Here is a 27,621-nt window from a genome sequence, read left to right on the forward strand (position 1 = left end):
AAGAGCTTTGAGTTAAGTGTCTTTAGACACTGTACCGTCAGCCTTGGAGAACTGAACTAGTATTTTGGATAAAATCATCCGTATGAGATTCATGTTTGTTCTGTGTCGACAGTTACAGGTAGATGCCCACTGGCCTTTTTCCATGGAGACATAGAAAAAGGCCACCTCATTCTACTGGTTTTATTTGTCAATATAATAGTTTAGTTGAACACAATAACTCACAATAAATATTAAAAAGGTAAAGGTTCCCCTTGACATTTAGTCAGTTGTGTCCGACTCTAGAGGGTGGTGCTCATCCCTGTTTCCAAGCTGTAGAGCCAGCGTTTGTCCGAAGACAGTTTCCGTTGTCACGTGGCCAGCATGACTAGACACGGAACTCTGTTTACCTTCCCACTGAGGTGGTACCTATTTATCTACTCACATTTGCATGTTTTCAAACTGCTAGGTTGGCGAGGAGCTGGGACAAAGTGATGGGAGCTCACTCCGTTGCGTGGATTCGATCTTATGACTGATGGTCTTCTGACCCTGCAGCACACAAAGGCTTCTGCGGTTTAGCCCACAGCTCCACCATGTTCCCACAACAAATATTAAATGCCTTCAAAACCCTTTTCTGCTCATTATCTTCTTTCAGGTTCAGAGGCTCCCTAGGTATCCTTTTTGACCCAGGGAAGCCTCTGGGAACCTCAGGCCAGGTAGGGTGGTGGTGGAGGAGGAGGGGAGAGCTTTAAGGTTGCGACCAGTGCCACTGGCCCTCTGGCAGCAGTTTCCTGATACTGAAGATCTCTTTACTTGGGGATGCCTTTGAGAGCCCTCACCCAAAAACTCCCCAAGGCATCCCCAGGTAAAAAGGGATCTGTAAGGAGTTTTTGAACCTGGGAGTATAGGAAACTTTCAATTCAGTTAAACAATAATGTCAGAGGCTGATAACATAATTCCTGCTTATGCCACATAGTTTCATAACTGGGTTTCAGTCACTGAATGATTACAACAATAAGGGGAAGAAGGGTTTGCTTGTCATAATCAGTTTAAGATTCTACAGCGCAATTCTCCATTATATATGATTTGTTTAAAACTAACTGTCTGTGTTTTCAGGTGGTGTTATTTGTGAGCCTTCTGCCTCCGACCTTACTGGGCATTATTTGCCATGGCATACAATGCAGGAACTGCTGGGGATGCAAACCAGTTAGCACAGCGCATAACGTCCAATATCCAGAAAATCACCCAATGCAGTAAGTCATTTAAACTATTCATATTAACAGTGTTTCTATAACTTTCAGATTTATTGGGATAAACATAGAAACTTCACTTAAAAGAGAGACTGGTAGTTTGAAAGATTGTGCAGGCAGTAATTTCCTATCAGTTGTGCAGTTCTTGAGTTGATTAACAAAACCTTCGGTTATGCAATGGCACTTCAATGTCAGACTTCTGGCGAGAGTTTGGCTGTGAGCCACACATTGTATCTCTTGACAATCTTACCTGAAGGACCTGTTCTGGGTGGTGAAGGATTGTGTTAAGAATTGTATACATACATTGTACTTACTGTGCTTTTGTATTAGCAAAGTACAGCACTAAATTGTCTACTGAGGAAAGATGTGACCCCCCAGAACTAAGAAGATTGCTTTGTGTATGTGTATGCTGGGTACATGATCTCCAAGTGCCCTTTGTAGATGTTGGCTGCTATAGAGTAGCCTGTAATCTAGAGGCCTCTTCCAACAGTATAATTCTAGAATTCTGAAGGAAAATAATAATACAGTGGTGCCTCACTTGACGATGTTAATTCGTTCCAACGAAATCACTGTAGAGCGAAAACATTGTCAAATGAAATTTTAAAAAAAACCATTGAAAGGCATTAAAGCCTGGTTAATGCATTCCAATGGGCTGAATACCTGCTTGTCCAGCGAAGATCCTCCATATGGCGGCCATTTTCAGTGCCTGTATAGCGAGGAATCTGTCCTAGAAAACAGTGGGGGGCCCTTTTGAAAGCCGGCGGCCATTTTGAAACCCAACGATCAGCCGTTTGCTGATCATCGTAAAGCAAAAAATTGGTTCCCAAAACAGGAAACCGATCAATGTGAAGTGAAATTCCCCCATTTAAAACATCGTTTTGCAATCACAAAAGTGATCGCAAAAACTTCAACGTAATGCGGATTCGTCATAGAGCGGGGTAATAGTCCAGTGGGGCACGACTGTAGTTTTTACTGTTTTAAAGGAGTGTGACCATTAGAAAATGGAGATGAGTAGTCGTTTTAGTCTCTGGTAGAAAGAAGCATCATTAAAACATGATTGCTGTTGTGCAAACTTTCATGGAGACCACTTGGCCAACACTATTGCAAGATATATTTTACTGTATGAACTATATTTCAGACTTTCCCTCTCCCCTCCCCGAGATAATTAACAAGAGCCCTTTTGCAAACACATACTGTAACTCTCTTTTATCTGCAAAACATGTTTGGGTGTAGGGTGCTCCTAACAGAGATATACCCTGTTTCCCCGAAAAGAAGACCTCACATGAAAATAAGCCCTAGTATGATTTTTCAGGATGCTCATAATATAAACCCTACTCCAAAAATAAGCCCTACTGAAGTGAAACCCCACCATCCACCATTGTGCAGCAACCAGAAGAAGATGACATGGCTGTAATATAAAACATCCCCTGAAAAGCCCTAGTGTGTTTTTTGGAGCAAAAATTAATCTAAGACACTATCTTATTTGGGGGGAAACACAGTATACCAATTGGTTGTGCAGTCAGTAGGACAGCGTCCAGAAGGAGTCATTTCTGGGCTCATCTGTGGGTTCTGAGGGTTCATGGCAGAGTATGCAAGGTTACTTTTCAAAAGAACTCATTCCGTTTCTCAAGTATCTTCTCTGCTGAGTGGATTATTTCCTTTTCCATTCCTGGCTACAAATGAGTAACATTTAAGTGTTATTAATAGTGTTGCACAATATTTCCTTCACATTCCCCCAGCTTAGAAAATCCTCAGACTTCCCCTCTAATGAGCTGTAGATAGCCACCCTCTATGCCTCCTTACGTAGCCTTTCATTATTGTCCCACAAACCGTCTAGAGCTGCAAATGTACCGTAGCTCTTGGAGCGGTAAGGAAGCTGCGCAGGACCCACGGCTTGGATTTTATGTCTAAAGGGAGGGAAGAATTTAAGGAAAATTATGAGATCGATTTTTTGGGAGTGGTGGGTGGGAGGCAGCTTGCAACAATTAATTTTGAAAAACCCCTGTTCTCAGAGGAGAAGCGTCACGTTCCCGCCTGTCCCTTGGTTGTTTCACCAAGCAAAGGGCACAAGCCATGTGTTGCATCACTGCCACCAGTTGTTTGCATCCACAATGTTTATTATTAATGACAAAGGTCCAGGTGATGTGTCATTTTTAAAAGAACCAAATGGAAGTTGTTTATTATTACAGGTGATGAAGGTACAGTCAGTGTTGTTAACTCTTAACAGAACATCCTGCTTCATCCACCCTCAACCACCAACCCTTTCTCTCCACTCCCCAACTCCAAATTTACCAATCCTTTCCTTCTCCCCCTCCTTCAGAGACTCTTATATCTGGTGACTCCGCCTCTCCAGCACTCTCACTGGTACATGCAGATAGCTCATTAATATTTATGACCTGGGCGGATGCCACAAGAAGCATCTGGGAAGGAAGGATTGGTGTTGCCCCCTTATTAATGGCCCCCCCATACCATGTCACTGGGGACATTTTAACTTGTGGAACGACTCCTCCAAGCTTTTGTTCATGTACACTTCAGATGGCTGCTCTGAGAAACATAACTGCTTTTTTTTATTTTTTCCTATATTTCTCTCAGGTCATTAATTTGATCCTTTTTAATATTTGTATAGTCTGTTAATAGGAGAGTCAGCTATATAGTGAAGAACGTGGTGGCCCTTTTTGAACCAGATAGTGAGGAGCCACAGATTGACACATCAAATTTGTAGATCAAGTTAATTAAAAATATTTTTTTTGCTATTTTGTATATGCAGTTGCATTGTATATGCCAATAAAGGAGAAAAGTGAGGTAAAATATTTGAAACAAATATTTTCCACCACAGTTCTGTAATGATCAGCCTCATGCAGAGTCTTGAAGGACTCAGACCTATTTGAGAGGTTTAAGTGGATTAATAAAGGTGTCAGCTGGTTGGATAGATAAGTGAGTTAGGTATTTGACTACAAAGCCAGAAGTTTGGAAGTTGATTCCCCATTTTGCCTCCTGGCAGAAAGATCCAGCCTGTGTAGAGCCTTGGACATGTTGCACAGAAGAACTGAATGATAAACTACTTCTGAGTACTTTATGCATAGAAAATTCTGAAAAATCCAGGGTTTTCTAGATCAGAATTGCCTTGATGGCATGGATTGCTATTAATAAACCTTTCCATGGTTTTTGCATTTAAATATCAATATAATACTATTAATCATGTGACATCAAATCAATTCTGACTTAAAGATCAATAATCCTTACTATATATTTGAGTTGCACTTCTGCTCTCTCTGCACTTAGATACCTACCATAGCCAGCCTGCTTGCTTCTTAGGCTGCTATGGGAATTGCTAGTCTAGCATGTGCATTTGAGAGGTCTAATGTGAGACTTATTTGGAGTTTCCTAGTTACTTGTCCTAACTTGCAGTTTCAATATTCAAGGTCCCCCAGCAAATTGCTTAGCTAATTTGACTTTTGTGTGTGTGTGTATGTGGGGGGAGAATATTTCTTGGGATATGATATAAAATGTTCTAAGGAAGATAATTTGCTGGCATATCCTTTCAGCATTGTAAGGCACTTGAGCACTCATAACCATGTTTGTTGCATACATGTGTTCTGTATTCTGTAGCTTTTTGGTTGTCAGCCTGTCACTTTTCCTTTAGCAGATTCAGACTTATTTTTTATTTGTTTTATTTTATTTATATCCTGCCTTTCTCTCAATAAGGAGACTTGAAGGGTTTGGCTTTTATGTTTGCCATCCACGCCTCTCATTAATTGATTACTGGAGCATACAGATTCTTCAAACACTATAGGGTAGGGGGAAGAGGTTGCAGAATCTGAGGTCCAGTAATTTAAGTCCTCTCCTTTAAGCCTTTTCTTAGCTGCAATCCTCAGAGTAGCTGAAGAAACTTCCTTCTCCTCAGCCAACCACACACACACACACACCCTCCACACACACCATATCATTATATGTTCACACTGGTCCTGCTTTTACGCAAAATATTCACAAGTGGCTTGGTCTGGAATGGGCAGTTGAGTCTCACTGCTATAGAAAAAAACCTGTTCTAGGTGGCGGTAACTTTCATGCCGAGCTCCTGTATTTTGAAATGCACTACTACACTGCCAAACAAATCCACAAGTAGGATTAGGGTGTGAATTTTTCCTCTTTAGATTTCTCTGGGTATGTTTATTCTTGTGCTGATTGATTTAGACTGGAAATGGACAGAGCGCTCTTCCCTCCCCCCCCCCCGTTTCCTTTGATTCAACGCCCTCCTTCTGTTATTCAGCTGTTGAGTCCTGCCCCTTTCCACCTTCAGAAGTCTAAAACCAGAGGAGTGAATGAATGAATGAATGACTGCTGGAAAGGTGGAGGCAGCTTAAAACTCTGTCAACACTATAATCTATCTAACCTTGGGGTGTAATCTGTTCCACAATAAAGCATTTGTGGAACTAATTTTGAATTGGTATTCTTCTTGCATGACCATTTGCTTTGGGGATTAGCCTACGTGGATGATGTAACCCTGGCGATAAACATCCAAAAGGAACATGTACATCACCTTGCTTCATTAATATTTATGACGAAACAAGATAGACAAGTTGTGAAGATAAAAACAACAAAGAATCATACGGCACTCTTAAGGTAACACGTTTTATTTGGCCAGAGCTTTCATGGAGGTAGCCCTCTTCTTCAATGACATGGGGCACAGTGTTCAGGCCACAGACTGTTATGCATAGTGGTTAAGGTTACTGGAGTGGGACAGGCACGCCTGCTGTTAGTTTAAAAAGATACAGTACTTCCTGATAAGTAAGTGTAACCATAATTTAAAACTTCAGGGGACAACTGGTATGTGTAACAGTCAGGATATTTATGCTACCAGCCCTTGGAAAGTTTATGACCAATGTTAATTATATAATTTTTATTTTCTGTTGTATCAATTCATTTTATCCCACCCCATAACCAGAGTTCATGTAAGCCTGTGGCTTGCATATTGCACTCCTTGGCTCTGAAGAAATGGGCTACGAGCCCAAGAACATGTTCCAAAGAAAACATGTTAGTCTTCAGGTGCCACCAGATCCTTCATTGTTTTTCCCCCTCAAGAGACTAACAGCTACCCTCCTGTTTGAATCTCTGTGTTTGCCAGAAAAATTGCTCCCAGGGGGCAGTGAACCCTCTGAATTGGCATGGGGTGGAGTATGTGAGGGCACAGGAGGATAGGAAGATGGGGCAGCCTGGTGGGCTTCATTGTGGAAGTGGCAATGCTGTTCCACTTGGGCAAGATATCTCTGGATTGAAGGCGTTTTGTTTCTGATCAGATGCACTGCTGCTTAGGTTGAGCAAAGTGACATTACTGGAGGGGTCAGCAATGGACACACACCGCTCCCAGATATGTTATTGTGACTTCTGGCCCCAAAAGACTTCCCTGAACCTGTATGAAAAAAAAAACTTTCCCCAAGCCAAAAAAGGTAGTGATTAACTTTTAAATTAGATTTTAGCCATCTTTATCTCTCCCTCCCCCGCCACAGTATTTAGGACTAAAATATATCAGTTTTTGAAAACTAAAAGTGAACTTCTATTTCTCCTTTCTTTTTAAATTGTTTTTGTCGTCTGTGTGGCTTCTGGAGGAGCTTGAACAGAAAGTTAGCCCCTGGCCAGCTCAATCTGCCCACCTCTGCTGTGCTCTGCTCCTATAGAAAATAGGAAGTAGTAATCTAGTACAATAAATGCTTTAAATTTGTGGTGGGATTTTGGTTGGAAATGAGTGACTTGATTAGGAAACTGGGACCCGTGGCTTGAATCTAGTTTGATAATCCCAGCCCATACAGTCACCATGGAATTATCATTTAATTTCTGAATGGTAATTTAGTACTTGCATAAATCCTATTGATTCAATGGATATACTCTAGTTGCTGCTTGCAATTAGACTTGGGTCAACATCTCTTTTTAAGGTAGCTATTAAACTGTGTGGTAAAAGGCTGATACAACTCTTTCATTAATAATTATCATGTGTCTTCAAGTAATTTTGTTAAACTCATAGTGACCCTTTTCCAGGTAGACAATACTCAGAAGTAGTTACCATTCCCTTCTTCTGGGGTGTCCTGGGACTGTGCAGCTTGCCCAAGGCCATATAGGCTGGCTGTTCTCCCAGGAGGCACAGTGGGGAATTGAACTCACAACCTCTGGCTCCGCAGCCAGGTACCTAAACCACTGAGTTATCCAGCCAACTTTTCAGTTACATAGGTACTTAAAAGTTGATTCCCCAGGAGTGGCTTCACTGCCTCGTATGCACTCTGGCCACTGCTCTTATATGTGTTGAAAAGTACTGTTGTTGTTTAGAGTTCTGTGACTTTGGGTGTGTTTGATTTCAGCCAAGGGCTGACATAGTCTTCATTTCTATTCTTTTAGCTTTGGAAATTAGGAACAGATGTTCAGTGTCATTTAATGTGCTGTGGGTGTCAGCACATGGTTTGACAGATGCTTCTCTAGTCTTACTAGTGGTGTGCGAAGAAGAAAGCAGGGAAAAAGTCTAAGGGGAATTTGTATTCTCGAAGTCTTTCACAGCCGGGATCTGATGGTTGTTGTGGGTTTTTCGGGCTCTTTGACCATCTTCTGAAGGTTGTTCTTCCGAACGTTTCACCAGACTCTGTGGCCGGCATCTTCAGAGGACAGGAGTCAGAACTCTGCACAGAGGACAGGAGCCAGAACAGAGCACAGAGTTCTGACTCCTGTCCTCTGAAGATGCCGGCCACAGAGACTGGCAAAATGTTAGGAAGAACAAGCTTCAGAACACAACCAAACAACCTGAAAAACCCACAACGATCATCTAAGGGGAATTCTCTTGAGCTTGTAAAAGTGTCCTAGTTTTGTCCTAAAAAAAGTTCTGGAGCTTTTAAGAGCTTTGACACTTCAACCTTGCTTTCTTTTTCCTCTTGACTGTTCAGTAGAAGGTGCTTCTGAGATCTGTAAAGCTTCTAGACTGCAACAATTGAAATCATAATGACAAGAGGACATGCAAGTGTGTTCCCCACTCGTCAAATCTTTTCTCAGTATGTTTGTGTGTCCAGATAACATAGGCAGAATCCAGAAGTTTGCCAAACCTCTTTAATATCAAAAAAACTGAGGACAGTTTGCTTTTCAAACCTATACTGTTGCAACATAGGTTGACATTCCTTGTTACTGGTTTTCCTTTTGCTCTTCTACCTAATGTAATTTACTTGGACTTATAACTACAAGTGCCAGCTCAGGCTGACAGAATATCTGTTTTTGCACTGCTTGATTTAAGCCTAGCAATTAATTGGGATTTTAGTCCTTGTATTGCTAAATATTACAGGTCTCAGAAAGTATAGGAGCTGTTCAGATAGTAAATAATGTTTAAGTAATCATTTTCCTGTAGGGAACAAGCAAAATCCCCCATGCCGAGAAAGGTTTGTAAGTTAAAAGCATGTTGACATGCCCCATGGAAGAGTGAAAGAAATATATGTGAAACCTAGGTAAAGCAGAATGAGGAAAATACCTCATGTATTGGCTGTTGGGAACACTTTCCTCCGCCTGATCATTCTGAGGCTCTGACAGTTCTGGATTGATAGAGAGAAAAATTCTCTATGCAGGACTCCAGGACTCCTACATTAGCCCCCTCAGGTATGGCTGAGGACACTATCGAGTCACCAGTGTTGAAATAAGATTCAACTGTTGATCTGCTCAGCTTCTTTGGAGAGATGAGGTGCCATATTGTCCATTGTCTCAGGCAGCAAAATGTCCTTGGTTGGCCTATCCCTCAGTCGACAAGGCCAGTTATAATTGTTTGGACAAACAGGCGATAAAGATATGTTACGTTGGCTTTTCTGGTTTAGCACTATAGTGATAAACTAGAAACAGATGTTTTTTTAAGGAAAAGAGAAAGAGTTGGTATGAAGGAAGGCATGTTGTGCACTGACAACAAGGAGAGAGTTTGTACTTCCTGGCTGAGATAAGCAGGGGCGCAACTGATGTCACACACACTGAAGATGCAAGCTTAATGTTTGTCCCTAAAAGGAGCCCAAAGTTTCGAACTGGTGAGAATTCACAGCCAAGGAGAAAGAGAAGACTCTGAACCTATTCATACTGATCTGTTCCATCTTTATGAAGAGGTGGATAATTAATTAGGTTTGTTCTGTGTTTTGCTTTGGGTGTGTGAAAAAGGTATTGAAAATCTGTGCAGTTATGTAGGGTTACTCTCTTCACAGTGCCACTACAAAAGTGCTTTGGACAGTGAAAATCAATTTGCGGCCCTTCTCTGGACACCTTCCAGTGTCTCAATACCCTTCTTAAACTCTGGCACCCAGAACCGGACACAGTGTTCCAGATGAGCCCTAACCAAAACAAAATAGAGTGATACTATTATTTCCCTTCATAGGCTGGTAACTTGTCATTTGTTCAAGACAAATTATTAGCCAATTCTTTTTTCTTGTTCAGACACTGAAGTATGACATAATGATAGTGTCACTGATTTTTTTTTTGGCAGTCCTTCCATTAAAGAAAATACTGCCAACTAGAGGATGCAATGTAACAATAGTGGGAAAAGACAGCAAATTGATTTTCACTATCCAAAGCACAAACCAGGCCCATTAAGGGATGGTTGAGGGAGCTGAGGAGAGGAGAGAAGACTGAGAGGTGATGAGATCGCTATCCGTAAATATCTGAAAGACTGTCATGTGGAAGATGGAGGAAACTAGTTTTCTGTACCTTCAGAGGACAGGGAGGGACCCAAAGTACTGTATTGGATTCAAATTGCAAACATTAAATGCCTAAACACTATGAAGAATGACTTATTGGTAGTCTCAAGATTAAACTACTGCAACACTCTCAGTGTGGGGCTGCCCAATGAGGCTGTCATGGAAACTTCAATGGGTCCAGAACATGGTAGCCAAGTTATTAAATGGAGTTAATAAATATCAACACATCACCCCAATTCTGGCTGCCTTATGCTGTCTACCTGTTCATTTCCATGGCAGCTTCAAGGTGATGGTTCTAACCTATAAAGCCCTAAATAGTTTGGGACATCAGTACCTTGCAGAATGCCTACTTCCTGTGCAAGAGATCTTCTCGTCCTGCACAAACATCCCAAGCAGGCTGGCTGTGGATGCTAATCCTGAAGGAGGCCCGGAGAGAGAAGACAAGAAACAGGGCCTTCTCAGCAGTTTCACCTCGGCTGTGGAATAAACTTCCTCCTGCAATTCGTCTGGTTCCTTCACTGGCATTTTTTAAAAAAAAAATCAGTAAAAACCCTGTTATTTGGGCAGGCATTCCAATATACAATATATGTGGGCTCAGCTGAATTTATTCAGCCTTAGCTTGACTAAGTCTGCCATTTTAAATGTTTTTATATAATGGGATTTTACTGTACCTTGATTTTATTGTTTTTTCGCAAATTTTGTTTTGTTGAATTTGTATTTTAATTGTGCTGTTGTGTGTTTTGCTTTAAACATCCGAGAGTGTCTCTTGTCTATGTAGTGAATTGAAGGATACCGGGAATTGTAGTCACATAAAGATGGAGTCTGTTAGGTTCTGTGTAAGATGAGTTAAAAGCAATGGAATAGTGTGAGACTGTTTTTGCACAGCTGACTGGTGCAGAGATGCCTGGTACAGGAGATAAGAAGGCAAGGCCGGATAAGCCAGAAAGGAGACCAAACAAGAATACTAATTAATGAGAAGCGAGATAAGGCACCTGTGGATCTCATGTGAAATATGGGTGGAGAGTTGTGTTAAGCTTTCTTGCAATTAATTGGATGATAGATAGAAAGTGTCAGGACATTTAGAAAAATGATGGTTTGTGTATGTGAAATGTTGGTTTGTAGCATGTGGAAGAATGCTTGCGGAATATAAGAGAAAAAAGGTTTGCCTTTTGAAAAGAGGAGAAGGGGGAGTGAATAGCCCAGCTCCAAAGTCAAAATGATTACAGTGGTGCCCCGCCTGACAATTACCCCAGTAGATTATGAAATTGCTTAACGAAGAGGTTTTTGCAATCGCTATTGCAATTGTAAAACAATGTTTCAATGGGGAAAATTCACTTCATGATGATCGGTTCCCTGCTTCGGGAACTGATTTTTTGCTTCACGACGATCAAAAACAGCTGATTGTCGGGTTTTCAAAATGGCCGCCCGCTGTTTTCCGGACCTATTTCCAGAAGACAGTGATCGAAAATGGCTTCCTCTATGGAGGATCTTCGCTGGACGATGAAGTATTTCACCCATTGGAATACATTGAACCGGTTTTCAATGCATTTCAATGGGTTTTTTCTTTCGCTTGACGACGATATTGCTTAACAGTGATTTTAACGGAACGGATTAACGTCATCAAGCGGGGCACCACTGTACTTGGCTTAGATTTTAATTGTTCTTATTTTAATTAGAAATAACAGCTTTATTTAACATCCATTGTAATGGATGGATATGTTAAATGCTATTGCTTTACTGCAACAACTGTATTCTACTGAAAACTATTTTATTTTTTTAATAAAGCAAATAAAATTCTTACAGAGGACTAGTTTCTTGAAACAGCAGAACGTACACCTAAATCCAGTGGAGATTGGAGAAGGTCAATAAGTTGCTGCTATATTTGAGTGGTCCTACTTTACCAGGCTGCTGTGTTGTCTAAGGAAGCACAAAGTCAATTCTTGATTGCTTTGGAAGTAAGCAAAGGTTTCTTTTAAGGTCAAGATAGTCCATGAGGCTTGTACTATGCACTTCTGGGACCTAAAGAACCTACATAGAGATAAAGGTGGTAGTTTTACGCTCAAAGTGACTCCTTGTCCAAACATCATACTCTCTCTAGGGAGAGGTGATCATTACAGTTGAGATGGGTGGTAAAGAAATGAAATAAATATTTTTTATTATATAATGTATATTCATTATTTATTCTTGACTGGAACACTGAGATGCAATAGCTTGGAGGGTGGTGGGCTTTCCTTCATTGAAGGTTTCTAGCAGAGGTTAGGTGGTCATCTGGAAGAAATACTCTTGAGTACATTTTAAGGCTGTAACTCTTCCATTAGATAACTGTGTGAACAAATATACATTTAAAATTGTGAATTAGTGTGCTAATCAACTATTAAAATTACCCAATTTTCCATTTCAGTCCATCAGTTTTGTTTCTTGGAGTAGCCTTGATTCATTGTTACTTCCTGAGTTCTGTGCTCATACAACCCTTGCATTATGTAGGCAGGCAAAATGTAGGAATGGGTAGATTTATATGGATCCTACTTCAAGGGTAGATTATGGAGGCACTGCTTGCATATCATGTGTGCTGCCGACAAGCACCCTTGAGTACCTATGCTAGGGAAGAACCATTGGTGGGTGAGTGTAATTCCTGCAGGTTGTGGTCTCCTTCTGTGTATTTAGGCTGCATCTGTAAAGATGGCCAGCAGGTGGCATTCATTCATAAGAAGTACTATTCAGAATCAATGACTTGAATAAGGCCACTACAGAGAAAATGAGTTGTAGAATTTAGGCTGAATCTTGACAACCCCTGAATAAATAACTTATCTTCATTGTCTCAAACAGATTACTGCAAAAATGTTGTCCAAGTTTAGGGGGGAATTATTCATTTATAAAAGTGATCTGATCTTTGTTTTATTTCTTTTATTGCTTTGATTGCTTTGCATTTGGAGTAAATAACTAACTGATGAAAGCATGACACCTTTTAAAACTAGCTGCAACTGAGAACTTAAAATGCTACCTGTGTAATCTTGCTTAACAGAATGTCAACTAGGCCACTGGTTCTTAACCTTTGTTACTCGGATGCTTTCGAACTGCAACTCCCAGAAACTCCAGTCAGGACAGCGGGTGGTGAAGGCTTCTGGGAGTTGCAGTCCAAAACTCCTGAGTAACCCAAGGTTAAGAACCAGTGAACTAGGCTAATGCAAGCTTAGAGCCTTGTAGTGCAGTGGTTAAACTGCTGTACTGCAGCTAAAACTGTGCTCACGACCCGGGGTTCAATCCCAGGTAGCCGGATCAAATTCAGCCTTCTATCCTTCTGAGGTTGGTAAAATGAGTACGCTGGGGTGGGGGCAATGTGTAGCCTGCATAATTAACTTGTAAACTGCCCAGAGAGTGCTTGAAGCGCTATGGTTTGCTTTGCTTTGCTTTAGAGAACAAGATCTATTTCATACACTCGAGGATTTTGGACTAGCATTTTCTGTTATAGTAAATAAGCTACTGAACAGCAAATTGTGTAATATTCCAAAATATCAACCCCCTACAGTAAACTCATTGAGTTCCAGGGCGTCCTTTCCTAATCAGGTATTGTCCAGTTATGTAGGACTAAAGCTATTGTCATCCGTAGCCAGCCTGGCCTATAAAGGAAGGTTGTGCTGGTACAATGGTAGATGTTCAAATTATTGTTGTTACTAGTCGGTTGAGTGCTAGTCTGCTTTAAATCTTCCTGCCAGTCTCACTCTAGCTTCTTCCCTTCCTTGTAAGACATCTGGGTAATATAAGAGGTGCTAATTAGTATGGACACTTGGGGTTACCAATGTTAAGATTTTATTGCAAGCACTAAGCCTGACTAGCCTGGTTTGCTTCCATACCGGCAACATTTTTGCCTAGGAATAAATGGCCAGGCTTCCAGGTTTTGAAAGCTAAAGTAGTTTACCTGACCTTTCAAAACAAAACAAACAAACAAACAAACAAAAAACCTTGTTTAAAATTGCCCTCCTGTTGTATTTCTTTCTTGTTGAAGTATGTTTCTCTGAAGAGCAAATACATTCAAAATGTCTTATAAATTCTTCATTATGATATTCAAAACTCTGGACATTTTGTGACATATTGTTATGTACATCAGCATAACTGTAGATTTAAATGCAGCTCCAACAGGTATTTAGGCAGCATTTATATTGCCTTTGAGCATTAAGCTTTCAAAATGTCAACTGAAGGGCTTTAACTTTAGAGAACTTAGCAATACCATGATCCGTTTGCTGGTGTGTGTTTTGATAGTGAGTTTGATATACCCTAGTTCTGTCAACTGGTATAGGTTTTTGAATTGGCAATTAGAATTGCCTGAAATTGTGGTGTAAATGTATCACTTACAGAAATTCTCTTCCTCTTTTTCTGCAAACAGCTGCAGAAATACAAAGAGTACTGAATCAGCTTGGAACACCACAAGATACGCATGAATTGCAGCAACAGCTGTAAGTACTTCATGAGATGACCTTTAATTTGAGTACATTGTAGATATCCTCTGAATATATGTTGGTGTCTTACCAAAGTATTCAGCATCTTTAAAGTACAGATTGTGGTGGTGGTGGGGAGCCATAGGGGTTGGGAATAAACCAAGTTTTGTTTGTATATTGATTTGTTAATTTTTCAAGTTGCATTGTTCGTACTTGTTCAACACCCAGATGGTGTTGGGAACAAGAATATGCAGAACTAACAAAGGCTACTAAGTTGTCTTGAAAATCCCAGCCACCCCCTTGTCTGCTACCTCGAAGTGCTTTGGTAATTGCTATCATCATTTATATTTATATTTATATTTATATTTATATTTATATTTATATTATATTATATTATATTATATTATATTATATTATATTATATTATATTATATTATATTATATTATATATAGTATAATATAATTTTGTAATATAATTTTTACTCTTTTAACAAGAGTTCTGCAAATTGATTTTGATAAAATTCTGTAAACATGTAGAATGACTTCAAAAAGGGGTAAGTATGCCAAAATACAACAGTGATACAAGGTGTGCCCTTTCTATTGCTAGTGCTGTGAACAGTAAAGAGCCAAACCTGTGTGAAACTACTACATATCTAGTGGTAGAGCCCAATGTTCTTTCTACCCATCCATGTTATAAAACAAAGCAATCTTAAGAGTCCTGAGGTGGAATACAGTTTATTGAATCATGGTTCTGCAATAGAGTATGATCTTCTCCATTGAGTTTGTGTATATTCATAATTCCTCAAAAACAGCATTTTACTGTTCTCTTCTCCTTAACCTTCTTAAATATTGCATTGTGTGTACCATGGGAAATGTTTTACCATTGAAGTGCTCTCCCTGAGTACTTGCAGATCAGAAATATTGGCTCCACATTTGATAGCCCTTCTTTTGGAGAGCTTCATCAGTAACTGCTTGTTCTTTAAAACAAAATCAGATCCTGAAGTTTGCAATTCTTTTTTCTTGTCTTCCATGGGACTGAGGTCAATAGACTTTTTGCAGGTGTTCAATAATATAAATCCCTTGCCTGAAGTTTTATGTCTACAGATAGTGAACAGAGGAGCAGTAATGTTGGTGTCCAGCAGCTAAACTATGACTTTCTGTCTTAGACAACAGAAGCAGCAGTATACAAACCAACTTGCCAAAGAAACAGACAAGTATATTAAAGAGTTTGGATCTCTGCCTTCAATAACTGAACAGGTATGAAAACACGAAAACAGATTTTTGTGCAAATGTTTTTTATTTTAAAATTTCATTTTCATTTCTGCAGTGTAGTTATTTGCAAACATTGACTCCAGAGGCATACCAAATGAAAAGCACTAGTGGAACTCGGTAATATTTGATATAATTAAGAGGCCAAATGTTTTTTTGAACTACTAGGATTATAGGATTTATTTTGGTGCACACAGTTGGATTATGATCATTTTAATCACATTGACTGCAGTTCTGTATACAGTTAGGCTGCTTAACTCCTGTTGACATTAAGGAGGTTTTAAGCAGCATAAATAGGTGCAGAATTGTAGCCTTTATGTTGTGTATGTGCAGTGCATACAAAATGGAATTGTTCTACTTTTCAGGCAAGGCATTTCTGCAAGGGGCAGTTTTGCTTATTCAGAATTTATACGTAGTTCTGCATGTAGTTGGATATGATATGAAATATATTCAGTCTGGAAGAAATCCAGAAGTTGCTGCAAATGTACATTCAATTCTGCGCTGTGCTGTTACATTTTGCAGAGTTGTGACTGTATCTGTAAAAGGAACTTGTATGCTTCGTCTGTTCAGTGCCAGATGGGAATTTTGTCCTCAAACGATATAAGATTAAATTCAGGTCCCCAAATAGTACTGTAGGGAGCCGTGTTTCCCTCTTGCTCTTCCCTCATTCAGTTTGAAGACTTCAAGACTGGATTTCTTGGAGGGATATCTAGACTTGTGTGTTTCTGAAAAGCGCAAAGCTTAGTCACATTTCTAGGTCACCTTGAGTCTGCAAGTTGGCATAATGCTACTTGGTAGAAGCAGATTGTTGCCCTTCTTGGACTTTTTGACTCATGCAAAGGCCACAGTGGGGAAGGACCTCGCATGCATCTGAGAGAGAAGGAGGGAACAGATGAACAGGTAGGGCTTTAAATTGCTCAGCCATTAAGCTAATCATATGATCCCTAATGCATACTGGAGCATTATTACAGAACACATTTGGGGGACCAAAACACAGAAGTGTAAACATCCTTCCAAGAAATCCGGTCACCAACAAATTAAAATGTATGCGTGAAGAGTGGTCCCTCACAGCACTATTTTGGGATTTCATTTTTATCTTTCATATATTTTAGGAGAAGAATCTCATCTGGCACTGGCCAGAAAAGTGGATTTTAGACGCACAAAATATATACCTGCTTGCTTTAGTATGTTGGAATTTATCCATGTCCACCTGTTTGCCATGTTCTATTCAGGGCTTCAAGGTAAACTTCACTGATAACACAAAGCATAAGCACAGGAATAAACAAGAAATCTTGCATCCTCCAGACGTTTTCAGCTACAATACCTATCAGCCCCAATTAATAAACATTGGGGTTTTGAGGGTTGTGACCCAGAACATCTACTGCTTTGTTGCCTTTTTAAAAAGAAAGAAAGGCACCTTTCAGTTAGCAGAGCCTTTGCTGAGGTCATTGGCCTTACCATAACTGACTATGTGCATGTCAGTACGTATGTCCTGAGCAGATTGTGTATTTCAATTAGGAAAGGGTAATGGCTGTTTCTGGGACACTGCGCCCACATGGTGAAAAGGCTGCTTGGTACATGGCTTATAGTGCAATTAAACATGGAATATTTTTATGTTAAGAAGCTTGTCAAACCTTTTTTCTAAACCAAGAGAGAGAGAATGAGAGTGTGAATTCCTCCTTTGCTGTTGTGGTAAAGAATGTTTTTGCAGAAAGTTCTGTTGACTTAATTTTTCAACCCTTCCTGCCCTTTAGCGTCAAAGAAAAATACAGAAAGACCGGTTGGTGAATGAATTCACTACAGCACTTACAAACTTCCAGCGGGTACAAAGGCAAGCTGCTGAGAAAGAGAGGGACTTTGTAGCAAGAGTACGTGCCAGCTCTAGGCTATCGGTAAGTACGTAGAAACGTGCAGTGTTAATGATAGCAGAAGGAAATGGAGTGATTGAGACAGACGGAACATTGTACATTTTAGAGTGGATGAAGCATGGCATTGGTATGAGCCATATGGTTTCAGTTGCTGAGTGCCATTTTTGAGAAGAACGAGTATCCTACTTGCCACCAGAATTTTATTTTATTTTATTTTATTTATTTATTTGATTTGATTTGTATCCCACCCATCTTGTCTATGCGACCACTCTGAGCGGCTATTTTGGGTTCTGCACCACGTTCTAGTCTGGATTCCAGTACGTAGCATACAGTTCTCCTGCATGGCTAAATGAGGGCTTTCCTATACATTACTCTAAAAAAAGATAGAATCATTTCTAATTTATATTTATCACAGGTTGCCAAGAATTTCTCAGGTGAAGAGAAAGATCACTGAAGCAGTAATGAGATGAACTGATATTTTTACTATTTATCTTCTTTATACTCCACATTTTCACTAGAAGTGGTACTCAAGGCATCACATAATCTTGGTAAAACAAGAGAAACAAGTAAATCAGATTTAGCCACTAAAATGAAATAAAGCCAACCCTATCATAAAATCAATAAGCTGTATGAACACTTTTGAAGCATCAAATAAAGATCAAGAAATCGTAAAATTCTGAAAGCAGAGAAAGCTATAATACTTTAATTACATAATGAGAAGTCAAAAATTCAGAAGGTTGTGATAGATCATTCAGGATGGAATAAATGGAGAAGTAGTACAGGAATGAGAACAGCTCAGTGGCTAAAAACCAGGAAACTGATTTGAGTGAAACCCAATATCACTGTTTCATGCTGCCATAGCCAAAGCTCAGTAGAGCTATAATGATGTCCAGCTTCCAGTACAAGAAGAATAACAGGAAGAAGTCAAACTGCTGATGATCTCCCAGTGCGCTGGGAATACAGGAAGGATGGAATGTAATCAACATGCAGACAAGGGTGTGTTGGGGACTGAATTCAAGAGAATGTCACGCCCAGTGCATTTTCTTGAATTTGCTTGGCTTGATCTTACGTATTTCTACATTACATTTATACCCTACGTAGCTTTCTTCCATTGAGCACAAGACTTTGTGCAAAGCTCTCATTCCCACTGTCCTCACAACAAACCCTGTGCAGGAGGGCTAGACCCAGAGAGAATGGCAAGTTTCATGATTCATTGGGGATTTGAACCCGGACCCTCCAGACCTCAATCGAGCAATCTAAGTATTACACTATGCTGGAATGGGTCCATGCATGACTTGTTGATTTGGTGACACTGCTTGGCTGTTTGATCTCAACATTCATACACAACTAGATATTGTTTAGCTCTCCACTTAGTTGCCAACAAGAGTGTATAAATATAATCATTATTGCCCTCCTATTTCTGAGGACATCACAGTCATTCTCCTTTCCTTACACATAAGTAGAAGCTGGATATACATCTTTATTTTGTTAGTTCTTAATTTTATGTTAAAGAAAAAAAGTAGTTTCGTTATGTGGTATCATGGAGCATTCAGCAGCGCAAGGAATCCAGTGTCAGTCACTATAATTTCTTTAGCGCAGAATATTTTTCGCTAGTGCAGCATTTTTCATGCTGTTGCAACATTTAACTCTGCCCCTGCTCACACCATAAGACCTGATTGATTGTGGAAGAACAATGAAATATGCTTGAGACCATAGCCTCTGGAAAAATTTGAAACAGTTTTTCCCACCCCAAATTTTACAGGGTGGTGCCCCAGAGGACTCCTATAAAGAAGGAACGCTTGTCTCCTGGGACAGGTAAGTAGTCCTATAAAATATATAAATGTGCCTGGTAGTGTTCAATAAATGAAACATAAAAATTCATGAAAATCCTTTGCAATTTTGTATTGCAAATGTACAGAACATTATACAGATTTTCAGAATTATATAACAACATTTGATGCTTGGATCATTAAAGTACAGTATGATTTTAATTCTACATTGTTGTGTTCTGTTAAATGAATCTGAAACTTAATCGAGACAAGACAGAGGTAGATCAAGGAATAGAGATTGAAAGGTAGATCAAGGAATAGAGATTCAGCCTGTGCTCATGGGGGTTCTACCCCCTCTGAAAACACAGGTGCGCAGCTCAAGGATGCTCCTGGATTCATCGCTGAGCCTTGATGCACAGGTTTTGGTGGTGGCCAGGAGTATCTTTGCACAGTTGAAACTAGTGTGCTAGTTGTGCCCATTTCTTAAGAGATCTGATCTGGCCATGGTAACACATGCCCTAGTTACATCTTGTCTGGATTATTGTAATGATGTGGAACTGCCTTTGGAAAATGTTCAAAAACTCCAGAAGGTTCAAAATGCTTCAGTCAGATTGTCAATTGAGGCTGGTTACAGGGAACATATAACTCCCCTGTTATAGGAGCTCCACTAGCTGCTGATCCAATTCTGGACACAATTCAAAGTGCTGGTTTTATCCTGCAAAGTCCTGAACAGCTTGGATGCAAGCTGTCTAGAAGACTGCATCTGCTTCTATGAGCCTGCCTGGGTAATAAGATCATCAAGGGAGGACTTCCTCTCAGTCCCACCACCCTCACAGGTGTGTTTGGTGGAGACATGGGAGAGGCCCTGCTCTGTCACTTCTCCCAGACTCTGAAATTCCTTCCCAGAGGAAGCCAGGCTGGAGAGCACAATTTCTAGAATACTTTGGTTGTCTTTGCATGTGTGGTAGAACCATCTCTAATGTGTTTTGGATATCGTGTGTGTATTTTCACTTACAGCCAACCTCAGACTCAGGTACTAGATGAAGAAATCACAGAAGATGACCTCCGCCTTATTGAGGAGAGGGAGTCTGCCATTAGGCAGCTTGAGGTGAGCAGTGAGAGTTTTTTTTTATTCTAAGGTAAGATGCTTTGCGGATGCTTTAAACTACAGTGCCTTAATCACTCACCATTCCCCATGTTAGCTGGGGTTTATGGGTGTTGTAGTCCAAAACATCTGAAGGGCATCAGCTTGCCTGTTCCAAGTATATGGACATAACGAGAGCAAGAACAGGCCTTTATTTTATACGTATGCTGAGAAATGTGTAACTTGCACACCGTTCTGATGTGGATTCCCACAGATTTTTCATTGACGTGCGCACCACATTGGAGACAGCAGGTGGCACTGTCCTGTTTTTCAGTGTTTGTAAACTGTTGCTTACACAGCACTATCTGTGCTTAGTGTGCCATTGGTTTAGAATACTGTTTCTAGAGCCAACTTAGCTATGACTTCTTTCCCCATTTGACACAGTATCTTCCCATCGTTCCCATCTTTTGCCTTCTCTTTGTCCTGGACAAAAACCAGTGGTTGGATGTTCAGTCACTCCACAGAGACCTAACAGGAGCCAAGTGGTTAAGGCTTCTGGGAGTTGTTGTCCAAGAATATCTGGGGACCCAAGCTTGGGCACCATTGCTCTAAAATGAAAATTATGACTAGTGCCTTAAATATAGGTGTGGGATCATGTGTTTTACCATCTTCTGTGGTTTTAAAGTCATCTCTCTCTGCCATTTGTCCCACCTCTTTCTCTTCCTTCATTGTTGAGGTTTGTATAAATGCCTGTTTCTGTGTTACAGTCAGATATTCTGGATATCAATGAAATATTCAAAGATCTGGGGATGATGATCCATGAACAAGGAGATGTTATAGGTAAGCAGAGATCAGTGTTTTGGGAGGGCGTCTTATAAATCAAGTTTTGGAACAAGAGTCGTGTTGAATAAGCTTGTTTCAATCTTGTAGCAGCAGCTGAGTTAAATTCTAAAGCTTGTTACTGTCCGCCTATTTGGTAAGAGAAGATGGGATTTACCAACAATTAGAATATTAATTCTTCTTTCTGGTCTCCGTGAATGCACACCAATGGGTTAAACTGTGCCTGTGCAGAGCATCCTCAGAACTTTCCAGAGCTTGAGCACATAGTGCCGGGACCACCCTCACGCTGGCTATAACCCTGCCCCCGGCATCAAGTGCCTCAGTTCCTTTCTTGCCACTGCTGCAGTAGCTTCTTCTAGGAACTTCCAACTAATCCCCTGGAAGACAGAAACAAAATTTAAAATAATCTGGATAGGCTTGAGCACTGGGCTGAAAACAGAATGAAATTCAGCAGGGATAAATGCAAAGTACTCCATCCAGGAAAAAGAAACCAAACACACAGTTACAAGATGGGGGATACCTGGTTCAGCAATCTTATGAGCAAAAAGGATCTTGAAATCATTGTAGCTCACAAGCTGAATATGAGCCAACCATGTGATATGGCTACAAAAAAGACAAATGCTATTTTAGGCTGCATTAACGGAAGTATAGTCCCCAAATCCTGCGATGTACTAGTTCCCCTCTATTTGGTACTGGTTAGGCCTCATCATGAGTACTGTGTCCAGTTCTAGACACTGCACATCAAGAAGGATGCCAACAAATAGGAACAAGTTCAGAGGAGGGCAACAAGGATAATCAGGTGGCTGGAAACCAAGCCCTATGAGGACAGACTGAAAGAACTGGACATGTATAGTCTCGAGAAAAGAGGATTGATGAGATATATGATAGCATTTTTCAAATTGAAAGACTGTCACACAGAGGAAGGGCAGAATCTGCTCTTGATCATCCCTGAGTATAGGACACACAACAGCCGCCCAGAGTGGTCGACCAGACCAGATGGGTGGGATACAAATCAAATCAAATCAAATCAAATAAATAAACAAACAAACAATGGGCTCACGTTACAGGAAGCCAGATTTTGGTTGAATGTCAGGAAGAGCTTCCTAACTGTTAGCTCAGTAAGAGAGTGGAACCAGTTACCTCGAGAAGTGGTGAGTGTTCCAACACTGGAGGCATTCAAGAGAAATTTAAACAACTATCTGACAGCTATCCTTTGATTTATATTCCTGCATTGAGCAGGTGGTTGGACTCGATGACCCTATAGGCCCCTTCCAACTTCATGAAGCTATGATTCTACGATTATGACTTCTTAGGGCCTTAATTTCTTTGGAGCTGGGTACACATAGGCTTCCATTTGTCAGTCATCCAGAATGAAGACTAAGAATATCATTCAGGAAGAATCTATTTAAAAACGAACATTTTGACTGCTGCTTCTGAGAAATTCTGGGACAGGTGAAGCAAGGACCTGATTATTTTAAAAGCTGGCATATTTGCACACAGCAGCAGTCAGAGATCACCATGGCACTCCTAATTGCACAATTTTTCCTAGATACCATCCATGTTCACAAACCGGTATGGTCCTATTTTGGGCAGCTTCTTCAAATTCTAAATACATTTATATGGGATGCGACAGAGCATTTTTTTAAAAAAGCAAAGAGTTGTCACTATATGTTCACTATATGTTACGTTGTGTATAATTTGGCCTGTTTTAAATTGTGTACTTGGAATTGCCGCTTACTTTCTTTTCTGGTCCTGTGGTCACAAAATAGAGCTAAGGAAAGTCCCAGACCAGTAGGTGAGGGCTTTCAAATGGCAAATTGTTAATGTTTGTTTTTCCTTCCTAAAGATAGCATAGAGGCTAATGTAGAAACAGCTGAAGTCCATGTTCAGCAAGCAAATCAGCAGTTGTCCAGAGCAGCAGACTACCAGGTAAATATGGTCATGATCAGAAAGATTTCACAGTAGCTTTTTCACCTACTGGATAAAGAACTTATATTTCAGACTTCTTTAGTGCCTAGAAATGTGGCATACAATAGGCTCCTTTCCACTGTGATTTTGCTTATTTTTTAGATTTTAATAACATACACAGTCACAGTAATATTTAAAAACAGTAAACTAAATGAACTGTGGGCACACTGGGAGGGTTCCAAGAACAGGTTCCTACTTTCAGACCCACTACAGGCAGCATTCCCCATTCCCACTCCCCCCCCCCAAAATGGAGTGGTTTCTAGTTGAGTTAAAATGCTGACCAGAGGTCAGGGCTGTCCCTTATTTCAAGGAAAAATTGTTGCTCCTGGAGGCTGGCAATAAGCAAGGGATGATAGAGGAAAGCGGTTTTGGACATGTGGGACTGAACTAGACAAGGACCCATATCAGCCGCTGTCCAGAGGTCTTTCAAATACTCCAGACCTGGCCATTTGGTGATTTGAGTCAAAACCAGTCTTTAAAATATTAAAGACTTGCTCAACTGGTGTATTTGCTCCCAAGAAGCAAACAGAAGTTTCATAAAAGCTGTATAATATATTCCTTGCATGCAGTCCTTTTAACAGGGTTGCCATATATTTTGGTCACCTGACATTTCTAAATATTGGGACAAGAGCGTCCAAACATGATTCAGTACATAATTTAACTTGGCCGTGGCCAGAAAATGTATAACTACAGGAAGAACACTGAAGTGCTGCCAGCTGGAACTTTTCCTTGGACAGCAAAGTTTGTAAAGTCTGCTTTGATCAACAGATGTCACTTGGTCCCCCAAGAATACAGCCAGATCTAAAAGTGTCACCCAACATCAGTGTCATAAGCTAGGTGGAACAACGGAGGACCTACTGTCTGTGAATGGTTTAACTCCCTTCACCAGCTGAACCTCTGTCTTGTCTGGATTGATCTTTGGATGTACCCTAACCCAGCCTTTACCAGCAGGATTCTGCTGAATCATTTGACCCTAATGAAAAAGAATGTATGATCTGTTTTATTTTAAATGTGAAAATAAGGGTACTGTACTTCTCAGAGCTACTGAAGACTCTCTTCTTTCCCTGATTACGTCAGCCTCTTCAAATGACCACAACTTCATGGAGTGCCTAGTGTATCCCATTGATTGTGCAGGGGGGATGCTCTCAGCTTTGCAGGAAGTTTGGTGGCTGCCTTCCACACTTCCAGAACTCTGTAGTTGTTCGATAAGGGAGATTCCCACACTATTCTGAGCAGTGTAGGGACATTAATTTAAAATTAAATGTAGAACAGAATCATGGCTAATGAGAATAATGTTATTTTCTAACACTTCACCTCAAAGCTGTGATCCCTCTCAGTATGTTTGTGCCATTCACTACGCAGCAGTAGAAGTATCAGATTTCTTATTGAAAAGATTTTATTTGCAAGAATGTTGGAAAGATGGCAACTGCTGTGATGGTGGTGACGGTGGTTCTGCACTTGACAATGTGGACTTGGCTCTCACAGACAGATCAGATGAGGGAGCCTTCAACCCAAGCAGTACCATTTCAGACTTCAGATGGAGGTTTATGGGACTCAGTATTTTTCCATACACACTATATATTAAAAAAAAACCCTAGCATGTTGTGTTCTGGGACCCTTCAGCTAACAAAATTAAGTTTTCTATCGAGGGAATCTCGGTCATAAAGTCATACCTTGGAAAAGCTGTTATGTTGAACTGGAGTTGCAGAATCCACTGACTTTTGCTGGCTGGGGTTTTTTTTTGTGTGTGTGTGGGGAGTTGTAGTCCACTACAGTAACCTTTCCAGATGTTGATAAGAATGTTCATTTGCTGCATTCTTATCAAACATGCAAGCACAGGTTTACTGTTTCACTTGTCAGAAATAAGCAAAACATCATTTACAGATGGAACAATTAGCGTTTCAAGGCTAGAATTTCCATACTAACAATGCCCTGTTTTCTTTGCAGCGCAAGTCCCGCAAGAAAATATGTATCCTCATTGTTGTGCTCGCTGTAGGCATAACCGTCCTGGGCCTAATTATTTGGGGAGCAACAACGGCAAAGTAAACTGCAAGAGGGCTTCTGGTCAGGGCTCATAATGGTCTTTGGTTAATGACATGGTCATCTTTGTCACATCTTCTCTGTCACAAAATGCATTTTTTAACCCCAAGAGTGTGCTTTCCTTGGCTTGTGTAGTAAGGTTAATTTGAATGTTCTGCAATGGTCTCATTTGCGGGTTCTTAATTCAGGTATGGGCAATTTTGTGTGTTTCTCTTGTCTTTCTCTCTCAGCTGTGTTACACTGGCTAGGTGGCATAAGGCTTACTGTCCCTGGTGTGTTGCATTGATATCCTCTTTTTTTAAGTGGATCAAGCTTTTGGACACATGTGCAGAGTGAATCTGACAAGGTCATTCAACTGTTCCACTTGAAGGCCTGGCAGAGAGGCTTGTGAGTGGGCAGTAAGCCATCCAACTCCAATTTAATCTATCAGTTGGACTCACCAGCGTTATAGGGGCAAACTTAATTCACTGGAACATGTCATGATTCCCTTTCAAAGACTGCAACTCTTTCTCTGCCTCTGGTCTAAGTGAAAGTTTATGTTGCTCCTCATCCTTGAGAATGCAAACTGTCTTGTGAATTCATTTTTAAAACCTATGGAAGGGTCTGTCTGCTCATTCTATACCTAGGTCAGATTGTATAGTCTGGCTGAGTGAATTTGGAGTCTAGTTCAGTTATAATCTTTGCCAAACTTTTCAATTAATTCTGCCATTCCTCATTTTCTTAAGAACTGTCTCTTTCTCTGTCTATTTTGATGTAGGCACGGACACTGGGTATCAGCCAAGTTAAGGCCTCATCTAGCAAGAAGCATTTGATAATAAGTAGCTTATATGTGTTCATGTGGACTTTTAATGATAAGACTTTGAGACACACTTTAAATTAGCCAAGATTTGCACCTTAATTTATATACTCACCAAAAATTTGAAACTTAAAATACATGAAAATAATATGTATAGTTGCTTAATTGTAGAATTGGTTCTGACATCCTTTCTGACCCACATCTCCATTGATACTTAACTGAAAGCTCTTTTAGTTGTATCGTGGAGCCCACAGCGTGATAACACATTGAGGAAGAGGCATGATTGAACTTGGTCACTGCTCTGAATAGTTGTAGTTTCCTACGTGTATATCCCACCTCTCAGGGCTCCTACCTCAGTTTAGGACAGGGAAGCTATTTAGATTAGGAATATGGCACAGGGGGAGAATGCGGCCCTCATTCCTGTTGCATAACCTGAAGAGAGGATGGCACCATTGCATTCTCCCATTTGAAAACAACAACAAAATACATCGTTCATAAATTTGCTGCTTCCTAATAAAGCTTTTTTTTTGCGCATTATGGTGAACATCAAAGAATTCCACTATTCTACTTGAATTTCAGTAAAACCTAGCCAATATGAACAATGAAGTGCTATATTTCGTTTTTAACAATGTAAGCAATCATCTTTCCCTTTGTGCATAAGTACTTGGGGCTTTGAACACATTTTGGCAAGTTCTGAGTTCCAGATCATTAAGTTTTGTATAATTGTCTCAAGTCCTAAGGTTTTTCAAAACTGCTTTTTTGGTGCCATTTAGAGTTAACACATTTAAAAAGTGATAACTATGTTATTTGCCAACTAATCAGTTTTGCTTTTTAAATATGGAGCACATTACTGAATTTACTAAATTGTACTGTATAAATATTTTCTCTGTCTTATACATTTTTTGTATAGCAGTTTGATAAAGAAGCAACGTTTACATTATAAGTTCTTGAGACTTGTGATGGGGGGGATAACTAGAAGTATCTGCAAGTTAAACTTGGATTGCACCATCTAAATAAAGGTAATTCCAAAACCGAATATTTTGCTTCGTTGTTCTTGTGTTCCACTATTGGATCTTCCTGGTAGATTAAAAACTTATCATTTTTAAAAGGGATAGATGTCAAACTGAAGCATCGTGTACTAGGAAGAGCACTACAAACCTGCACCCTGTGAATTTAACATGAAAACATGATAAAGTTTCAACTTCTGCTTCTTGTCCTTTGCTCCCAGAATGGATAATGCTACGCTTAACAGAGGTAGCCAAGATCTTCCCATGCATCTTTGTACTTAGTTCCCTCTACCTCCCAGACACACAGGTGATGCAAAGCCCAGGATATAAGCAACAGAAGGAATTATGGAACCATTCTCTAATATTGTTCTTCAGTCATCCAAGAGAAAGGAATCCTTCCTTGATATCACTCATACTTGGTTTTGTTTGTCTGTTTTTCATCAGTGGGTTAAAAAAATGCGAGTTTCCAGTTATGGTGGGGCCACCATATGAAATGCTCACCCTGTCTCAAGTGACTCTGTTTCCACATGGTGAAGGTTGGCTTTCAAGGGGAGGATCCAAAAGTAGACTTCCAGAATGGCGGGGGTGATTTTCCCTGCAGCTGCAGCCCCTCCTCTCACTCTTCCCTTCC

General features: G+C 40.2%; 1 protein-coding gene across 2 annotated transcripts in view; it reads left to right on the plus strand.

Annotated features, from left to right (window-relative positions):
- Positions 1–27,019, plus strand: part of STX7 (syntaxin 7) — a 35,750-nt gene extending 8,731 nt beyond the window's left edge. For both annotated transcript variants that reach the window (XM_072996573.2, XM_020779902.3), the window contains exons 2-10: positions 1,093–1,229; positions 14,298–14,367; positions 15,516–15,606; positions 17,373–17,510; positions 19,249–19,301; positions 20,273–20,363; positions 21,107–21,179; positions 23,026–23,108; positions 25,095–27,019. In XM_072996573.2, the coding sequence (XP_072852674.2) occupies positions 1,145–1,229; positions 14,298–14,367; positions 15,516–15,606; positions 17,373–17,510; positions 19,249–19,301; positions 20,273–20,363; positions 21,107–21,179; positions 23,026–23,108; positions 25,095–25,193 (783 nt within the window). In that variant the 5' untranslated portion in view covers positions 1,093–1,144 and the 3' untranslated portion in view covers positions 25,194–27,019. The remainder of the gene's footprint in view (positions 1–1,092; positions 1,230–14,297; positions 14,368–15,515; positions 15,607–17,372; positions 17,511–19,248; positions 19,302–20,272; positions 20,364–21,106; positions 21,180–23,025; positions 23,109–25,094) is intronic.
- The last annotated feature ends 602 nt before the right edge of the window (positions 27,020–27,621 follow it).

The sequence above is a fragment of the Pogona vitticeps genome, chromosome 1, assembly GCF_051106095.1.
Source record: "Pogona vitticeps strain Pit_001003342236 chromosome 1, PviZW2.1, whole genome shotgun sequence".
Lineage (NCBI taxonomy): Eukaryota > Metazoa > Chordata > Lepidosauria > Squamata > Agamidae > Pogona > Pogona vitticeps.